The sequence below is a fragment of the Corapipo altera genome, unplaced genomic scaffold, assembly GCF_003945725.1.
Source record: "Corapipo altera isolate COAL_440 unplaced genomic scaffold, ASM394572v1 190, whole genome shotgun sequence".
NCBI lineage: Eukaryota > Metazoa > Chordata > Aves > Passeriformes > Pipridae > Corapipo > Corapipo altera.
The window spans coordinates 260,255-275,240 of NW_020885006.1; the positions used below are offsets into that span (position 1 = coordinate 260,255).

At 50.9% G+C, this 14,986-nt stretch overlaps 2 protein-coding genes across 5 annotated transcripts in view; both read right to left on the reverse strand.

Annotated features, from left to right (window-relative positions):
* Positions 1-6,827, reverse strand: part of PRPF39 (pre-mRNA processing factor 39) — a 14,581-nt gene extending 7,754 nt beyond the window's left edge. The window contains exons 1-6 of one of the 4 annotated variants that reach the window (XM_027667330.1): positions 6,777-6,827; positions 3,091-3,429; positions 2,591-2,716; positions 1,880-1,998; positions 989-1,156; positions 61-223 (exon numbers count right to left, since the gene is read on the reverse strand). In XM_027667330.1, coding sequence (XP_027523131.1) covers positions 61-223; positions 989-1,156; positions 1,880-1,998; positions 2,591-2,716; positions 3,091-3,408 — 894 coding nt within the window. In that variant the 5' untranslated portion in view covers positions 3,409-3,429; positions 6,777-6,827. The other 3 variants (XM_027667333.1, XM_027667332.1, XM_027667331.1) reach the window with 3 other exon arrangements.
* Positions 6,828-8,180: 1,353 nt separating this feature from the next.
* TOGARAM1 (TOG array regulator of axonemal microtubules 1) overlaps positions 8,181-14,986 on the reverse strand; it is a 29,015-nt gene continuing 22,209 nt past the window's right edge. The window contains exons 17-22 of the mRNA XM_027667338.1: positions 13,509-13,635; positions 13,247-13,365; positions 12,391-12,580; positions 11,043-11,262; positions 10,429-10,515; positions 8,181-8,628 (exon numbers count right to left, since the gene is read on the reverse strand). Coding sequence (XP_027523139.1) covers positions 8,375-8,628; positions 10,429-10,515; positions 11,043-11,262; positions 12,391-12,580; positions 13,247-13,365; positions 13,509-13,635 — 997 coding nt within the window. The 3' untranslated portion in view covers positions 8,181-8,374. The remainder of the gene's footprint in view (positions 8,629-10,428; positions 10,516-11,042; positions 11,263-12,390; positions 12,581-13,246; positions 13,366-13,508; positions 13,636-14,986) is intronic.

Genomic DNA, 14,986 nt, shown 5'->3' on the forward strand with positions numbered 1-14,986 from the left:
CCAGCAGAGCTGAGGCAGTGCCCCGTGTGCCAGCCCGGGGGATGCCCTGCAGGGCGTTACCTTGGCGGGGTCGGTGATGTCCTCGGTGCCGCAGGGCAGCTCCTCAGCAGGCTGCTCCTCCCCGCTGTGCCCGTTGGCCGCCGCCAGCTCCCGCCGCAGCTGCACAAACTGCTCCGTGGTCAGGAAGTCCCGGGGAAGGTTGTTCTGGATGTGCTCTTTAAACCTAAGGGCAGCCACAAACGAGTCAGCACCGGTTTGGAGTTCGTGGTGCCACACTCTGCCCCACCAGGGCACAGCAATAAATCCCAGGGGGGTTCTGCTCTGTCGCTCCAGAGCAACACCAGGAGTGCCCCTGCTGCCAGCTCACACCCCAAACACAACTGTCACCACCCATCAACCACAAAGGGGTCAGGCTGCAAACAGAAACAGCAGCGTGGGGCACTTGGAAAGCCCTTGCCATGGAAAACAGATGGCAAAGGACAAGATCAGTTATAAGGGAAATACTTTATTCCCAAACCAAAAGCTCTGTAGAAATAACAGGTAAGACTGTGTGTAATTTAACTGAGGTTGTGCTGGTTCCCCGCTCACCTCTCCCTACCAAAGCAGAATTCCACTATCTCAAACTTCACCAGTATTTCTCTTTGGTCAATTTAATTAATGTTTCACCACATGTGGGCATTGCATGAGGAATTAAAGCCCAAAACCACTTATTCTGATTTCTCAAAGACTTCCTCTCTTCTTCCTCACGATTCGAAGGCCTGTCCTTATGCCACAGCAGAACCTGTGAATTTACCTGAAACCAAATTCCTAAAATGTGCATCAGTACTTTAAAGCAATCAGTCCAACCAGCTGAGCACATCAGTAACTACACAAAGCTGAGTAACCTTTCCAAGTTCTTGTGCTGAGTGAACATTCCCACCTCTCAGAGGCAGGTTAAGGTGTGCTTAGGAAATCCATGGCACTAACCAAGTCTTTGTTTTCCCTTTACCTCTGGAAGTGGTGACTGTAGAGCTGCGTGGGGATTCCCAGGATGCGGTCATAGATGGAGGTAACTTCCCTTAGGTTTCCCTGGTCATTTTCCCAGTTTATATACATTTCCCAGAGTCTGTCAGAACGGAAATCTGTCCCAGCAGCCAGGACTGCATGTTCATAGGCTCTGGAAAAGGAAATCACTTGTTTCTGGATGCGGTGACAGAACAAAGAAGGAAAGTTCTGGCTCTTACTAAATGAGTATCCTCATTTACTTGAAAATACACTTGTATCAATAATTTAAGTTCTTCCAAGTATTTTCCAGCTATCTGCAGCAAAGCCCCTAAAGAGTCAGAAAGCTCACACTTATTTTTTTCCCTTCACCACTGCCACAACAGCACAAATAAAGGCAATGGCAAAAGCCACTTTCAGGAACACAAGACACTAGGAAAATTCACAATCTTTACCACTTCTCTCTTGTGCAGACTCTAAACCCACTACTGCAGCAGTTTAACACCCAAAAGCCGTGCAGCAACCCTGCAGCTCGGTTCAGTTCCAGTTCAAGTAAGGTTTCTGATCAAACCTTAGCCCAGACTCTTACTCTAACCAGCACCTCTGCCAGCCACAGCACTCAGACATTGAAAACCTACAAGGAATTAAATTCCAAAAATCTGATGGGTTCCAGTGCTGCACCAAGTATTTCTGAACATCTAGTCTGAAGCTCTCAAGCCACAACTTTTGCCCCTTGTAGCACACTGTGCTGTCTCCCCCTTCTTATGGAATTTGGCTCTGTCATCTCCTGACAGTCCTTAAGGTACCACCAGCCTGTTGTTAGTTTTCCCCTTGTCTAAATACATGAATCTGCTCCCAGTGCTGTGTAACTGTGGATCTCAGCCTGCTCCCGACTCACCCCCGGATGGTACTGTTAGTTTCGGGATCAGCAGGGTCCAAGGTCTCCTTTAGGAAATTTATATAATGTATCCATAGATCAACACTAAGAGGAATTGCCTGAAGCCCTCGGCGATACACCTATGAAGAGAACATGAGCTGTACTTCAAATCCTTAGTGGTGTCCTAAGAGAGAGGCAACACTGTGTTATCCGGTGAACCTTAGAAATACTAATTACTGGAATTTTGTTTAAATAATCTACCATTACCATTCGGGTGGAGGTTGGATAGAACATGGCAATGTTCTGATCTCCACGTGCAGAGTCTTGATCTTCAAAGCGCAGCGGTCCCTGCATTCTGACCAGGTTGTGTGGGCAGGCTTTGGGGTACAGACCATAGGGCACAGACCCATTAGAGCATCATTGACAGCGTCTGACCAAAAATGCAATAAGATGGAGCAATTGTGACCAGCAAACCAACTATATTGCTTTGAAAATGAGTAACAAACGGAAGTGACAGAAAAGCCCTGCCCTACTTGTTAAGCTGCAGTGTAATACAGAGGCTTGCACTGCAAAGCTTGACAAACTGTAGAGGTTTAACGCACCTGCCAACAAAGAGAGAGAACATTAGCTCCGGATGGCACAGTGTGACACGGGCACACACGGGGCAGGCACGGGCAGCCCGGTGCCAGGCTGGCAGGACTGGCAGGCCCTACGTGGTGCTGCCCTACGTACCTCGTCAGACTGCTTCACGTTGTCGTGCCGCTTCTCCAGGTCCGCGTACTTCTTCCAGTACCCGTAGCAGTACGGGTAGTGCGTGAAGAACCGGTCAAAGGCCTTCCTGGCCGCCGGCAAGTGGTTCTGTGGGGAAGGCACAGGGACAGCCATCAGCCCTTCCTTCCAGCACACCTGCCCGTTATTCACACAGCAATTATTAACTCTGCCTTGAAACACCGCTCGAGTTTTGTGATCTCTGCTGGCAGCGAGCAACCTGGGCTATGGAAGGTGGCCCTGCCAAGGCAGGGGGTGGAACAGGATGGGCTTTAAGGTCCCTTCCCACCCAAACCAGTCTGGGATTTCACAGTTCTATGACAGTGCTGGCAAGGGCAGCTGCCTTAAGGCAGCATCCATGACAGCCTGGTGCCCAGCTCTACATCTGCCACTGGAAGCCCATGACTTGTTTTAGTTTGGTTTGTTTGTTTTGGAAGGCCGAGGAGAAAGGGGCAGGTACTAACCTCCTGCTCTACATACTGCAGTAGATACACCCATCCTGTGAAATCCTGGGGATTGTCGTCTACTACTTTCCAGAACTTGTCAAAGTCCGGAGGGAAGCCGGCCTCAATGTCCGTGGTCTGTAAGCTCTCAATGTTTGGAATTTCGCTCTCCTGGGTGCTCTCCTCGTGCAGGTCCGGGGAGCTGTCCGGGGACTGCTCCATCTCGGTGACACTCATGATCTCGGTGCTGAAGTCCATGTGCTGCTCCTGGGCCGCGGGCTCGGGGCCATCACTGCTCACTGTGGGCTGCTCCTCCTCCGTGCCCTCGGCGCTCTCCATGGCGCAGGGTGATACCAGAGCCTGTGCAAAGCAAACAGCTCAGCACTCCTGGAGCGAGGGCTCGCCCACAGCTGGCTGGGAGGGAGCAGCTCAGAGCCTGCCAAGCACTCCAGGCACCCTGTACTGCACCACAGCCCTCACTACATCCCTTCGTGCACCAGCCTTATTCTCCACCAAAGAAATGTTACAGCAGCCAGAGATTTGTACATCTGCTCATCCAAATTGGGGTGGGTTTTCTAAAAAACTACCACAGGGAGCTATTGAGGTGTAAAAGTGAATCATTACAGTTTCCCTGGAGGAGTCCAGTGGAAGTTTATTCTAAATAATTATGTTCAAATCCCAGAGAATCATTCAGGTTGAAAAAGCCCTCTGAGACCGTAAAATCCAAGTTACCCCTGCCAAGGCCACCACTAACCCATGTCCCTAAATCCATTCAGTTCTCCTACTTAGTACAAATCAGTAATTTCTTTGCAAAATAAACAGGTGGTAAAATGTATCTTCAGTGCTTGGGTTAAGTGACGACTTTGCAAAGACAAGAATTACTGTCAGCACCAGACTCAGTTCCCCTTGGTGAAGTCCAAATGAGCCAACCAGCACCAGAGGGCCACAGAAATGCTCAGGCTGCCCCTTGATCCCACCCACACCCAGTGCCAGGCACTTCCTCCCACCCCTTGGGACAGACTCCTTCTTCCTCCAGTCCCTCAGGACAGACTCCTCCTTCCTCCCACTCCTGCCTCTGATCTCCCTGCCAGGAGCCACTGGCCAGCCCTGCCCTCCTGCAGCGGTGCCAGGCCAGCCTGACCTGGCTGTGTGCCAGCTGATCCGGCCTGCCCGCCTGGAGCTGGAGCAGGGGGCACTCGGGGCAGCCTTCTCCGTGCCCACCATGGCTAATGGATCCTAGGGAACAACAACATCCGGGGCACAACAGCTCAGAGCTGGGAGTCTAACTAGGAGTCAGTGGGAGACTGACACCCTCAAACACACTGCACCACTCCTGTTCCTTTGCTTTCCTCGGAGGAGGCGGCAAATACATTTTGCATTTAAAGGAGAAAAGAGAAGTCTCCATCCCACGTCTCTCCAGAGCTCTTTCCTATTGAAAGCCTGGACAGAGAACAGCCAGACCACTGCTTTCACTCCAACAAATACATTGATAAACCACCAGTGAAACAGCGGGAGGAAAATCCTTTACAGAAAGGAAAAATCTCTCTCCCTTATCTTTGGCAGCTCCAACATCTGGGATGACAGTTCCCGTTTTCCCAGGAGTTCACCAAGCCAAGGAACTCTGGCACAATGTTAAAGGCTCCATGTGGTGTACTCTGCTATTTTCTAATAACTGCTTTCTCAAAGTATTTCTGTTCTCCATTGGATACACCAGGTGGGAACCACGGGCTTGGAGCAACCTGGGATAGGGGAAGCTGTCCCTGCCCACAGCAGGGAGTGGAATGGGATAAACTTCCATCCAAACCATTCTGGGATTCTATTATTCTGACAATGAACAACATTTCTAAGTTAATACATTACATATCAGAGCAGTATCTGTGCCTTTACCAGTGCAACATGCACAGGGCTGAATCACTCAAACAGCCACTGCTGTTCAGGGTCATAAAAACAGGGGTGAGAGGAGGGTGTGACACAAACAGCAGCCTCAGCACTTGGAAACACAGTTTAGAGGATGTTTACAGCTCTAAAACTTGAGGTAACTAGTGACAGAGGTAACTAGTGACAGGATGAGAGGAAACAGCCCCATGCTGAGCCAGGGGAGATTTATTGGATATTAGGAGACATTTTTTCATGGAAAGGGTGGTCAGGTGTTGGAAGAGGCTGCCCAGGGCAGTGGTGGCCTTGGCAGAGCTGGGGGATGGCTGGACTTGGTGACCAACCTTCACGATTCCATGACTCTAGGAACAAATGCAAGAGTTTTTAACATGGAATAATACAGGGCCTAAACTTATTCTGATGTGTAACAGACGTCTTCCCCCTCCAGCTGATTCAGAAGATGTATTCCAGCTTAAAAAAACAATCCACATATCCTCAGATTAGGAGGGGAAAAAAGGAAGAGGGAGAAGCAGCACAGGATCACCACACGTGGTCTGAGCTGCACACGAGGTTACAAAGTGACTCCAAGTCTGCCTGACAGCTGTTCCAGTCCCGTCCCTGGAGCTGGGGCCTATCCCAAAAATCTGACAGCAATCCACGGTTTGAACCAGCCAACGGGACAGGCCATGCCCGGGGCCACCAACTGCTCCAGCCCGGGGAGCTCCGTGGGTGGGCACAGGGCGGGGGCACACCAGGAAAACCTAATTCCAGGGGTTTTTTTACCTTAATTCCAGGGTTTCTCACCCTAATTCCGGGCTTTTACCGTAATTCCAGGAGTTTTTACACCACTCAGGTTAAATACTCAGGTTAAATAACCGAACTGGCGTATCAGACACCTACACACATGGGTATTAAATAATTCATACCAGCGTGTTTCATTAACCCTGTTTCCAGCAAAAGACTACTGTACTCAGAACTGCCGCTTATAAACGGGAATGAACCCACGGGAAAGGGGCAGGAAAAGCTGAAAGGGGCAGGAGCGGGAACGCGGAGCCCCATCTGAGCTCTGCCCGTTCCCGGCGCTGATAAAGCGCTGCTGGAACCACCCGGGGCAGGGCCGGGAGTGCCCGGACCCGCGTGGCCGTGCCAGGACCGGGTTTGAATCACGGAATCCCAAAGCCACTGAGGCTGGAAAAGCCCTCCCAGCCCATGGATCCCCCCTGTGCCCAAAGCCACTGAGGCTGGAAAAGCCCTCCCAGCCCACGGATCCCCCTGTGCCCGATGCCCACCTTGTCCCCAGCCCAGAGCACTGAGTGCCACGGCCAGGCCTTCCTGGGACACCTCCAGGGCTGGGCACTCCAAACCTCCCTGGGCAGCCCCTGACAAGGCCTCACCACCCTTCCCACGGATAAATCCCCCCGATGTCCCTGCTGGCGCGGTTGGGGCCGTTCCCTCCCGCCCTCGGCCCCTCTGGGCCCGAACGAGCGATAACGTCACACACCCGAGCGGGGCCGGCACCGCGCGGCGGCTCTTCCAGCGCAGCGAGCAGGGACACGGGGACACACCAGGGACACACCCCACCACAGGGTTCCCCCTGAGGCGGACCCGAGGCCCGGCCGCGGGAGGTGGCGGGGCCCACGAGGCGCATGGCCCGGCCCGGCCCCCGCCCCCCCCCCGGCCCGGCTCTCTGCGGCCCGGTTGTCCCCGGCCCGCCGGCCCGCGGTTCCTCCCGCCCGGCTCCTCCCGCCCAGCCCCTCTCCCGGCCCCGCTCTCAGCCCCCAGCCTCCCGCTCCCCCAGCCCCGCTCCCCCAGCCCCGCTCCCTCAGCGGTACCTGCCGGCGCCTCCGCAGCCGCCGCCGGGCCTCGCACACCGCGCACGCGCACAGCGCCCCGCGCGCGCGCACCGCCCGCCTCCCGCCGCGCCTGCGCAACAACCCCTACCGCCCCTCCCCCCCGCCTCAGCCCCTTCCCGCCAAATGGCGCCGCTCCCCTCAGGAGCCGGGACGCGGAACTGAACGGAAATTAAACACATCCCTGTAGGGAAATAAATACAGCGCTGCACTGAAACACACCACAGAGGCAGAGAATAGTCAAGGATGCAAGAGACCTTTAGGATCATTCAGCTCAACCCTCCCCTCAGTACCAAGACCGTAATCCTGAAACCAGCGCCCAGCGCCACATCCCGGCCCCAAACACCTCCGTGGGGGGGACTCCAAACCTCCCCGGGCAGCCCCTTCCAGTGCCTGAACACCCTTTCAGTGAAGACGTTTTTTCTAATGTCTAATCTGAATCGCCCCTGTCTCAAATAAGGCCATTCCTCTGCTCCTCTCTGCAGGCACGGCAGAAGAGCCCAACTCCACCTCACTGCAATGTCCTGCCAGGGAGTTGACAGAAGGTCCCCCTGAGCCTCCTTTTCTCCAGGCTGAGCCCCCCCAGCTCCCTCAGCTGCTCCTGCTGCTCCAGCCCCTTCCCAGCTCCACTCCCTTCCCTGCACACGCTCCAGCCCCTCCATGTCCTTCCTGAATTGAGGGACTCAGAATTTGAGGTGTGGCCACACCAGTGCCAGCACAGGGGACAGTCACTGCTCTGGTCCCACTGTTGCTCATCCAAGCCAGGATGCCACTGGCCTTCTTGCCCACCTGTGCTCACATTCATCTGCTGTCACCAGCACCCCCAATACCAGTTCTGCCAGCAGCCACTCCAACCCATTCCTTCAGAGAAATACATCCCTTTACAGAAATAAATCCCTTTATTTATTTATCCCATCAGGTCCCATGTCCAACGCGTAGAGAGCTCGTGGCTGGGGAAGGAGAAGGGACCACCAGAGTGGTGCCTCCTGCCCAGCCAACACTGCACAACTGCCTGAGGGGGTACAAAAATACATGTTCTTCACAAACAGCACACAGAACGCTGTGGTTCTGCACCCCTGTGCCCAGGGTTCTCCTCCACTCATCCATGCAAAGCACAGTGCTGATGTGACCGTGTGTAGTTATTCACCAGCAATCCAGGGGCCTGGGCTGGGTCCTCCAAAAGGAAGCACAGATGGGCTGGAGCGACTCCTCCATGGCCGTGCCGGTGGCAGGGAGGGAGCCGGCCCCACACTGCTCCGTTCAGCCAGGCTGTCCCAGCACAGCCCAGTTCAGCCCACAGGCTGTCCCAGCACAGCCCAGTTCAGCCCCACAGGCTGTCCCAGCACAGCCCAGTTCAGCCCCACAGGCTGTCCCAGCACAGCCCAGTTCAGCCCCACAGGCTGTCCCAGCACAGCCCAGTTCAGCCCACAGGCTGTCCCAGCCCAGCTCCGTGCGCTCTCCCAGCAGCTCCCTGCAGCCCTGTGGATCAGTGACACAGGGATGTTCCCGCCTTGTCCCGCAGCCCCGTCCGCGTGCCGGGTCAGGCGGCCGGTAGAGTTTCACCCTCAGCGCCGGTGATTTTATGTTCCTGTCTCCAGAAGCTCTTCCAAACCCTTCCTGATGTGGGCTGGCTGGGCTGCAGCGTGGGCCAGCAGGCTGGGCCCCATCTGTGCAAACAGTGCTTTGGCCAGTTTGGCCGTGGCTGTCCGGAGGCTCCCGCAGGCGCCGGGCACGGAGCCGCTGTTGGACGTGTTCCCCAGGAGGTGCCAGAGCACAGCCAGGACCTTCTGCTCCACGGCGTAGGGCTTCCGTGGGTACAGCTCCGTCACCAGGTCTGCAACACAGCAGGGAGGCTTTCAGAACTTAAACACTCACTTAAAATACAACGTAGATGATTCCTTGCCTCTACACAAAAGCTTGGTGTTGCAACATCATTAGTGTTCTCCTAAAATCCTCCAGATTTCCTTACAGACACCCCTTTTATCCTCTTCCAAAAGTTCACACTGTAGCACTAGTGCTGCTGACAATTACCATTTTCCATTAAACTAAAACAAGTAAATGAAATAAAGGTTTTTTTCAAGTTTTTTTCTTAGTTAGGATTCTCAAAAGGGCCTTAATTTCTCACAGAGGAACATCTGGTATTTCCAATTTCCCCTCTATCTCAGAAATAAGCAGTAGGTATTGGAGTTAAAGGAAAAAAGTAGCTTTGTATTGTAAATACAGAATCATAGAATGACAAAATATCCTGAGCTGGAAGGGACCCACCAGGACCATTGAGTCCAAATCCTGTCCTGCACAGGATATGTATAAAAATTATTTATATATCTATATCTATATCTATATATATATATAAAAGATGAAGCATTTTTTTCACTTGCACAATTACATCCCAGAATTATTTAGGTTGGAAAAGACCTGTAAGATCCTCAGGAATGAATTCAGTGTTTCATTTGTAAATGTTTCCCTTTCTGCCAGAACAGACTCTTCTGACATTATACAAATAACTCCAAAAAATCCCAGTAAGAGAGGAAGGGTTTAAAGGCTGGTGACGAACACCCTCGGGAAGCACAAATGTGGGGATATTTCAAGCACAGACTGCCCAGTGTGTTCTTTAGTTCCATTTCACACAGAACTCCTCTGAAAGGAAGCCAAGGAACACGTTTGGGTCAAGAGTATTTCCCATAAGGACATTCCTTGTCTACTTAAAACACGAAAATTTAGCATTTTTCAAGGAATTGCTGGCTGGGAGGGTTGGGGAGGCCCTGGAATGGAATTCCCAGAGAAGCTGTGGCTGCCCCTGGATCCCTGGAAGTGTCCAAGGCCAGGTTGGAGCAGCCTGGGCTGGTGGAAGGTGTCCCTGCCCGTGGCAGGGGTGGGATGGATGGGCTTTGAGGTCCCTCCCAACCCAAACCATTCTGAGATTCCTGGAAAGAGCATGAAAGAATTATCACTGGCAGAGGGAATGCAATTCCCTATTAAAATTATAATACGCTTAAGCAATTTATACATCTTAATCCTTAAGATACTTAAATACATAAGGTATTTAAATGTTAATTAAACCCTTAAGGTATTGACACATATTATATATTCCAGGTATTTATAAATACTCCATCTGAAGCAATAACAACAACAATAATAACAATAATTTATTAGTCGAATTATTATAATTTAAATTAATAATGAATAATTGTTTTTGTATTATTTTTACATGCATAATGAAAATAGAATATCCATATATAAATTATATAATGAATATGTTATATATATATTTAAGGAATATGTAAAATATATTATATATGTCTAAAATACATTATATATGTCTATGATATATGATATATATTTATATTATGTATTGTGTGTAATAAAATATATACAATAAATATATAACAAAGCACATGTTTCAATTATAAAAAACAAATAAATAAAATAAATAATTATTATTTTTATTATTACCATCCTTTGTTTTGTCAGCAATAGCTTCAATTTACATTAAAGAGGTGAAGTTTGACAACTGCTGCATCTTATGCCCACAATCAACTGTGACAGAGGGGAAGATATAAACCACCACCCTCCTGCAATTAATTCTCCTAATTAAGATGGTAGCAGACAAACATGCAAAGCAAACACCCTTTACCAGCCAGCTTTTCTGTCAGGTCTTGCTTGGCTTTCCCGTTCAGGAACTGGGCCTTTGTGCAGAAGGGCTGGAGGAGCAGAGAGGTGTCTGAAGGCAAAGAGCAAAACAGGGTTACAATCCCTAAATGGAAAATTCAACACTGTGGGAAAATGTAAATAAGAATCTTACTGATACCAACTTCAAAAATCACAGTGATAGATTTAAAGGAGTAAAAGCATAAAAACACATTCTTAATAGAATCATTGGAAGGGGCCTTAAAGCCCATCCAGTGCCACCCCTGCCATGGGCAGGGACACCTTCCACCAGCCCAGGCTGCTCCAAGCCCCTTCCAGCCTGGCCTTGGACACTTCCAGGGATCCAGGGGCAGCCACAGCTGCTCTGGGCAACCTGTGCACCTTCACCACAAAAAACAGCAGCTCTGGAAAAATAACCAAACCACCTACTGACAAAATACAGGATGACTTGTGTGGCTTAAAAGGTACGAGAATAAACCCAAAGATTTGTTACACAGAGTAACAATCCTGAGAAACCCTTGGAAAGAGTAACACCTTCAAATTAGAAGGTAATTATAACACTTAAACCTCTTTGAAATTAAGAGAGAGTAAATTACTCACCTAAGTGCTGACACAGAGCCTGGATAACATTTGTGGCAGCTGTGTAAATCCCTGGATTTTTGGAGTTGAGGTTGTTGTCTACTATGGCAGGAATTAACATGTTGATCACAGGTGACAAATTGTCCTTGAGCAGTGGAATCATCTTGTGCATGGTCTCCAAAGCCACCTGGTTCACTTTGCTGTTGGAGTCGTGTAGGCGAGACTTGAAAGCATCAAAGATCTGGAAAAGCATCCAGACAGCACTCTTGGAACTAGGAACTAATGTCTGGGATGGACAGCACATTTCCCGAGTTACTGTTACACTTCAATTGTCCATCTTGGCAAAACATGGCTCTGACATCTCCAGGGGCTGGAACTGGATGGTCTGTAAGGTGCCTTCCAACCCAAACCCTTCTGGGATTCTGTGACGTGCAAATACCCAAGATCATTTTTTGAGCAAATAAAGCAGCATTTGATATATTGATACTTTAATTACTCAACCATCTCTCACCTCATCTGATCTGAATCCCTCCTGGGCAATGGACTGCAGGTAAAACAGCCACCTGTAACTCTCTAGGACTAAAATTTCCTGCAAGCCAGGATTTTTGGGAAGACGTGGCTCTGTTTAGCACAGACAGCGCTTGAAAGGTTTCAAACCATCCACAGCTCAGATACTGGGAAGCTCCACAGCAGAATTCCATCATTCCACACAAAGACACGGCACTGCTGGAGGATAAGCTTGGGTTTCCTTCCTCTGTATCTGTCTTTAATTTACAGCTGCTGGACCTCTTTTTTCTCCCAAAGAAAGGTCTCCTTTCCTATCAGACAGGATCCTCACCCTGAGCTTCTCCCACACAAACCAACCCACAACTCCACTTCAGAGACAGTTTTTCAGATCTTGATCAATCCTTGCTGCTCTTTTTACAGCCTATTCCAATATTTTGTTATTTACCAAGAAGTGGCATGAAAACAGCAGACAGGATTGCAGAAATCATGGAATCCCAGGATGGGTTGGGTTGGAAGGGACCTCAAAGCCCACCCAGTCCCACCCCTGCCATGGGCAGGGACACCTCCCACTAGCCCAGGTTGCTCCAAGCCCTGTCCAGCCTGGCCTTGGATACTTCCAGGGATCCAGGGGCAGCCACAGCTTCTCTGGGCAGTAGTTCAAAAGTGCTTTCTCTGAGTGAAAACTTCCAACTTTTTCCTCCTATTTACTTCCCTTATCCCTTTGTAGCTCCCCCAGAGCTCCCCTGCTCCTCAAAGCTCTCTGTTAATCATTCCTGTTCAAAGAGGGAGCCAAGATTTTAATCAGCAATCTTCATGACCCAACTTTAAAGACCTTTGAAATCCAACCTTTTCCTACAGTTACCTTCACGAGATTTGCAACCACCAGGCCTGGACTGTTCTCTGTATCCAGCAGCAGCTGCCTGATGCCAGTTATCCTCTCTCTGAAGTCTTTGGCATTCAACAAACCCACAATATCTTTAACATACTCTTCACTTTCCAGGGCACTACGAGGAGCTGCTCTCCTTGGGGCCTCACGGGCCTCTGTGGTGTCCCTGTGGGGAAGGAACACGTTACTCAGTGAGCACAGGAGCAAGTTGGAACAGGAGTCTCATCCCAGACATTCTCTTCCCATCTAAGTGCAAATATCAGAAGGGAACAGAAAATCTTTCACTTTAAATACAGTGATTTAAAAATAAATCACCCAATAGTAATTGTTGTTCCTGAAGTCCCACATCCATTCTGCTCCAAATGCAGCTGGTTTTGTGACCAGTTAGAGCTGGGAACTTCCCTCCCATCAGTGGGTCAAAAGCCCCCAAAACTTACTGTAGCTTAACTCTTTATTCTCAAAGTACTCTGAAAACTGATCCCAGTGTCCAAGGCCAGGCTGGACGGGGCTTGGAGCAACATGGAAGGTGTCCCTGCCCATGGCAGGGGGTGGCACTGGATGGGCTTTAAGCTCCCTTCTGACCCAAACCATTCCCTGATTCTTGATTCCACACTGTGAATTCCAAGAGGTTTGTGTGCTGTGTGTATTTCACAGGTGGTCAAGAGACAAATTAACTTCAAAATTACCAGTCACTGTATTTAAGACTTTAACTGGGACAGGTCAGGGTTTTCCTTTTCCCACAGGAATGTTTCATTTTCCCAGCCCTGTGTGGATGTTTCCATACTCTCTTCCTGGTCAGTTCCTCCCAGGATAAACCACTGGAGGTCGTTACCTGTCCGGGACACTGAGAGCATCTCTGGAAGTGGGGGACGACCTCAAATGTCCAACACTGCCAGTCTGGGAACGTCTTCCTTTGGCTGAAGGTGTGTCCAGTGGCATCTCCCCCAGACCCTGCACAGAGGTACAACATTAATTCAGGGAATCACAGAATCACAGGGAATTCTCGTGGCTGCAGTGCTGCAGACTGTCTATAACTAAAGCCCCCAGAACACCTTCACCTGTCCCAGCTGTTAAACAAGAGCTTTCCCACACACCTTCTCACGTAGGCTGCCAACAGCGTCCTTAATGTAAGGCAAGTCCTTGGCTGGGATGTACCTCTCCAGGGCTTTCTCAAACTCAGGGTGGGCCATCATGCTGAAGAGCATCCTCCGACCATAGTACCTGCAGGGAGCAGAGCAGGACATCCGTGCCCACAAACAGGGATTGGCTCTGGAACTTGGGCATTATGCCGTGTAATTCCTAAATATAAAAGGGCAGGAAGATTGGGTCCAGGGAGGGGAAGGGAGCTGGGAAGGGGCTGGAGTAGCAGGAGCAGCTGAGGGAGCTGGGGGGGCTCAGCCTTGAGCAAAGGAGGCTCAGGGGGGACCTTCTGGCTCTGCAACCCCCTGACAGGAGGGGGGAGCCAGGGGGGTCGGGCTCTGCTCCCAGGGAACAAGGGACAGGAGGAGAGGGAACGGCCTCCAGCTGGGCCAGGGGAGGCTCAGGTGGGACAGGAGGAGGAATTTCCTCCTGGAAAGGGTGGTGAGGCCTTGTCAGGGGCTGCCCAGGGAGGTTTGGAGTGCCCAGCCCTGGAGGTGTCCCAGGAAGGCCTGGCCGTGGCACTCAGTGCTCTGGGCTGGGGGACAAGGTGGGCATCGGGCACAGGGGGGATCCATGGGCTGGGAGGGCTTTTCCAGCCTTAACAATTCCATGATTCCAGTATTGCTGTTGATATGTGTAGCCAGACCCTTTTCATGCTCCCACAAAGACACTGTGCTCAAGGATCACTGTTTAACCAACAACTGAGCAAATTAATGAGAAGAGCCTTCCCCTGCAGCTGCCTTTAAATGGGATGGTCCAGCCTTGTCCATCACGGTCTGGATCAGATCCAAGTGTGGATCTCAGTGCCATGACTCCCTCTGTGGCCTGTATCTCCTCTGTGCCCACCAGAGCATGTCCTGTGAGCTCCTCTTCTTCCTGCAGCCAGGGTGTGTCCAGCAGCACCAGGTATGCAGGAAATTCCCGCCACATCCACTATCCTAACAGTCCTGGCAGTGCTGGGATAACAGCTGGACTCAAAGCTTTGGTTGGAAGGGACCTTAAAGCCCACCCAGTTCCTTCCACTAGACCACGTTGCTCGAAGCCCCATCCAGCCCTTATCAGACTCACAGAATCAGCTGGGTTGGAAGGGACCTCCAAAATCAAGTCCAACCCTTGATCCAACACCGCTGCGGTTACCAGCCCATGGCACTGATGCCACATCCAGTCTCTTTTTAAAAATCTCCGGGATGGAGAATCCACTACTTCCCTGGGCAGCCCATTCCAATGTCTGACCACCCCCTCTGTAAAGAAATTCTTTCTAATATCCAACCTAACCCTCCCCTGGCACAGCTTGAGACTATGATCCTTAATGATCTTAAGGATCTTTTCCACCCTTAGGGATCCCGTGCCTCTCCTCTGTCACACTGGGAACACACAGGGAGCCATTCCCAGGTTCCAGCCCCCCGGAAGGTGCTCATCCCTGGGGTGACTC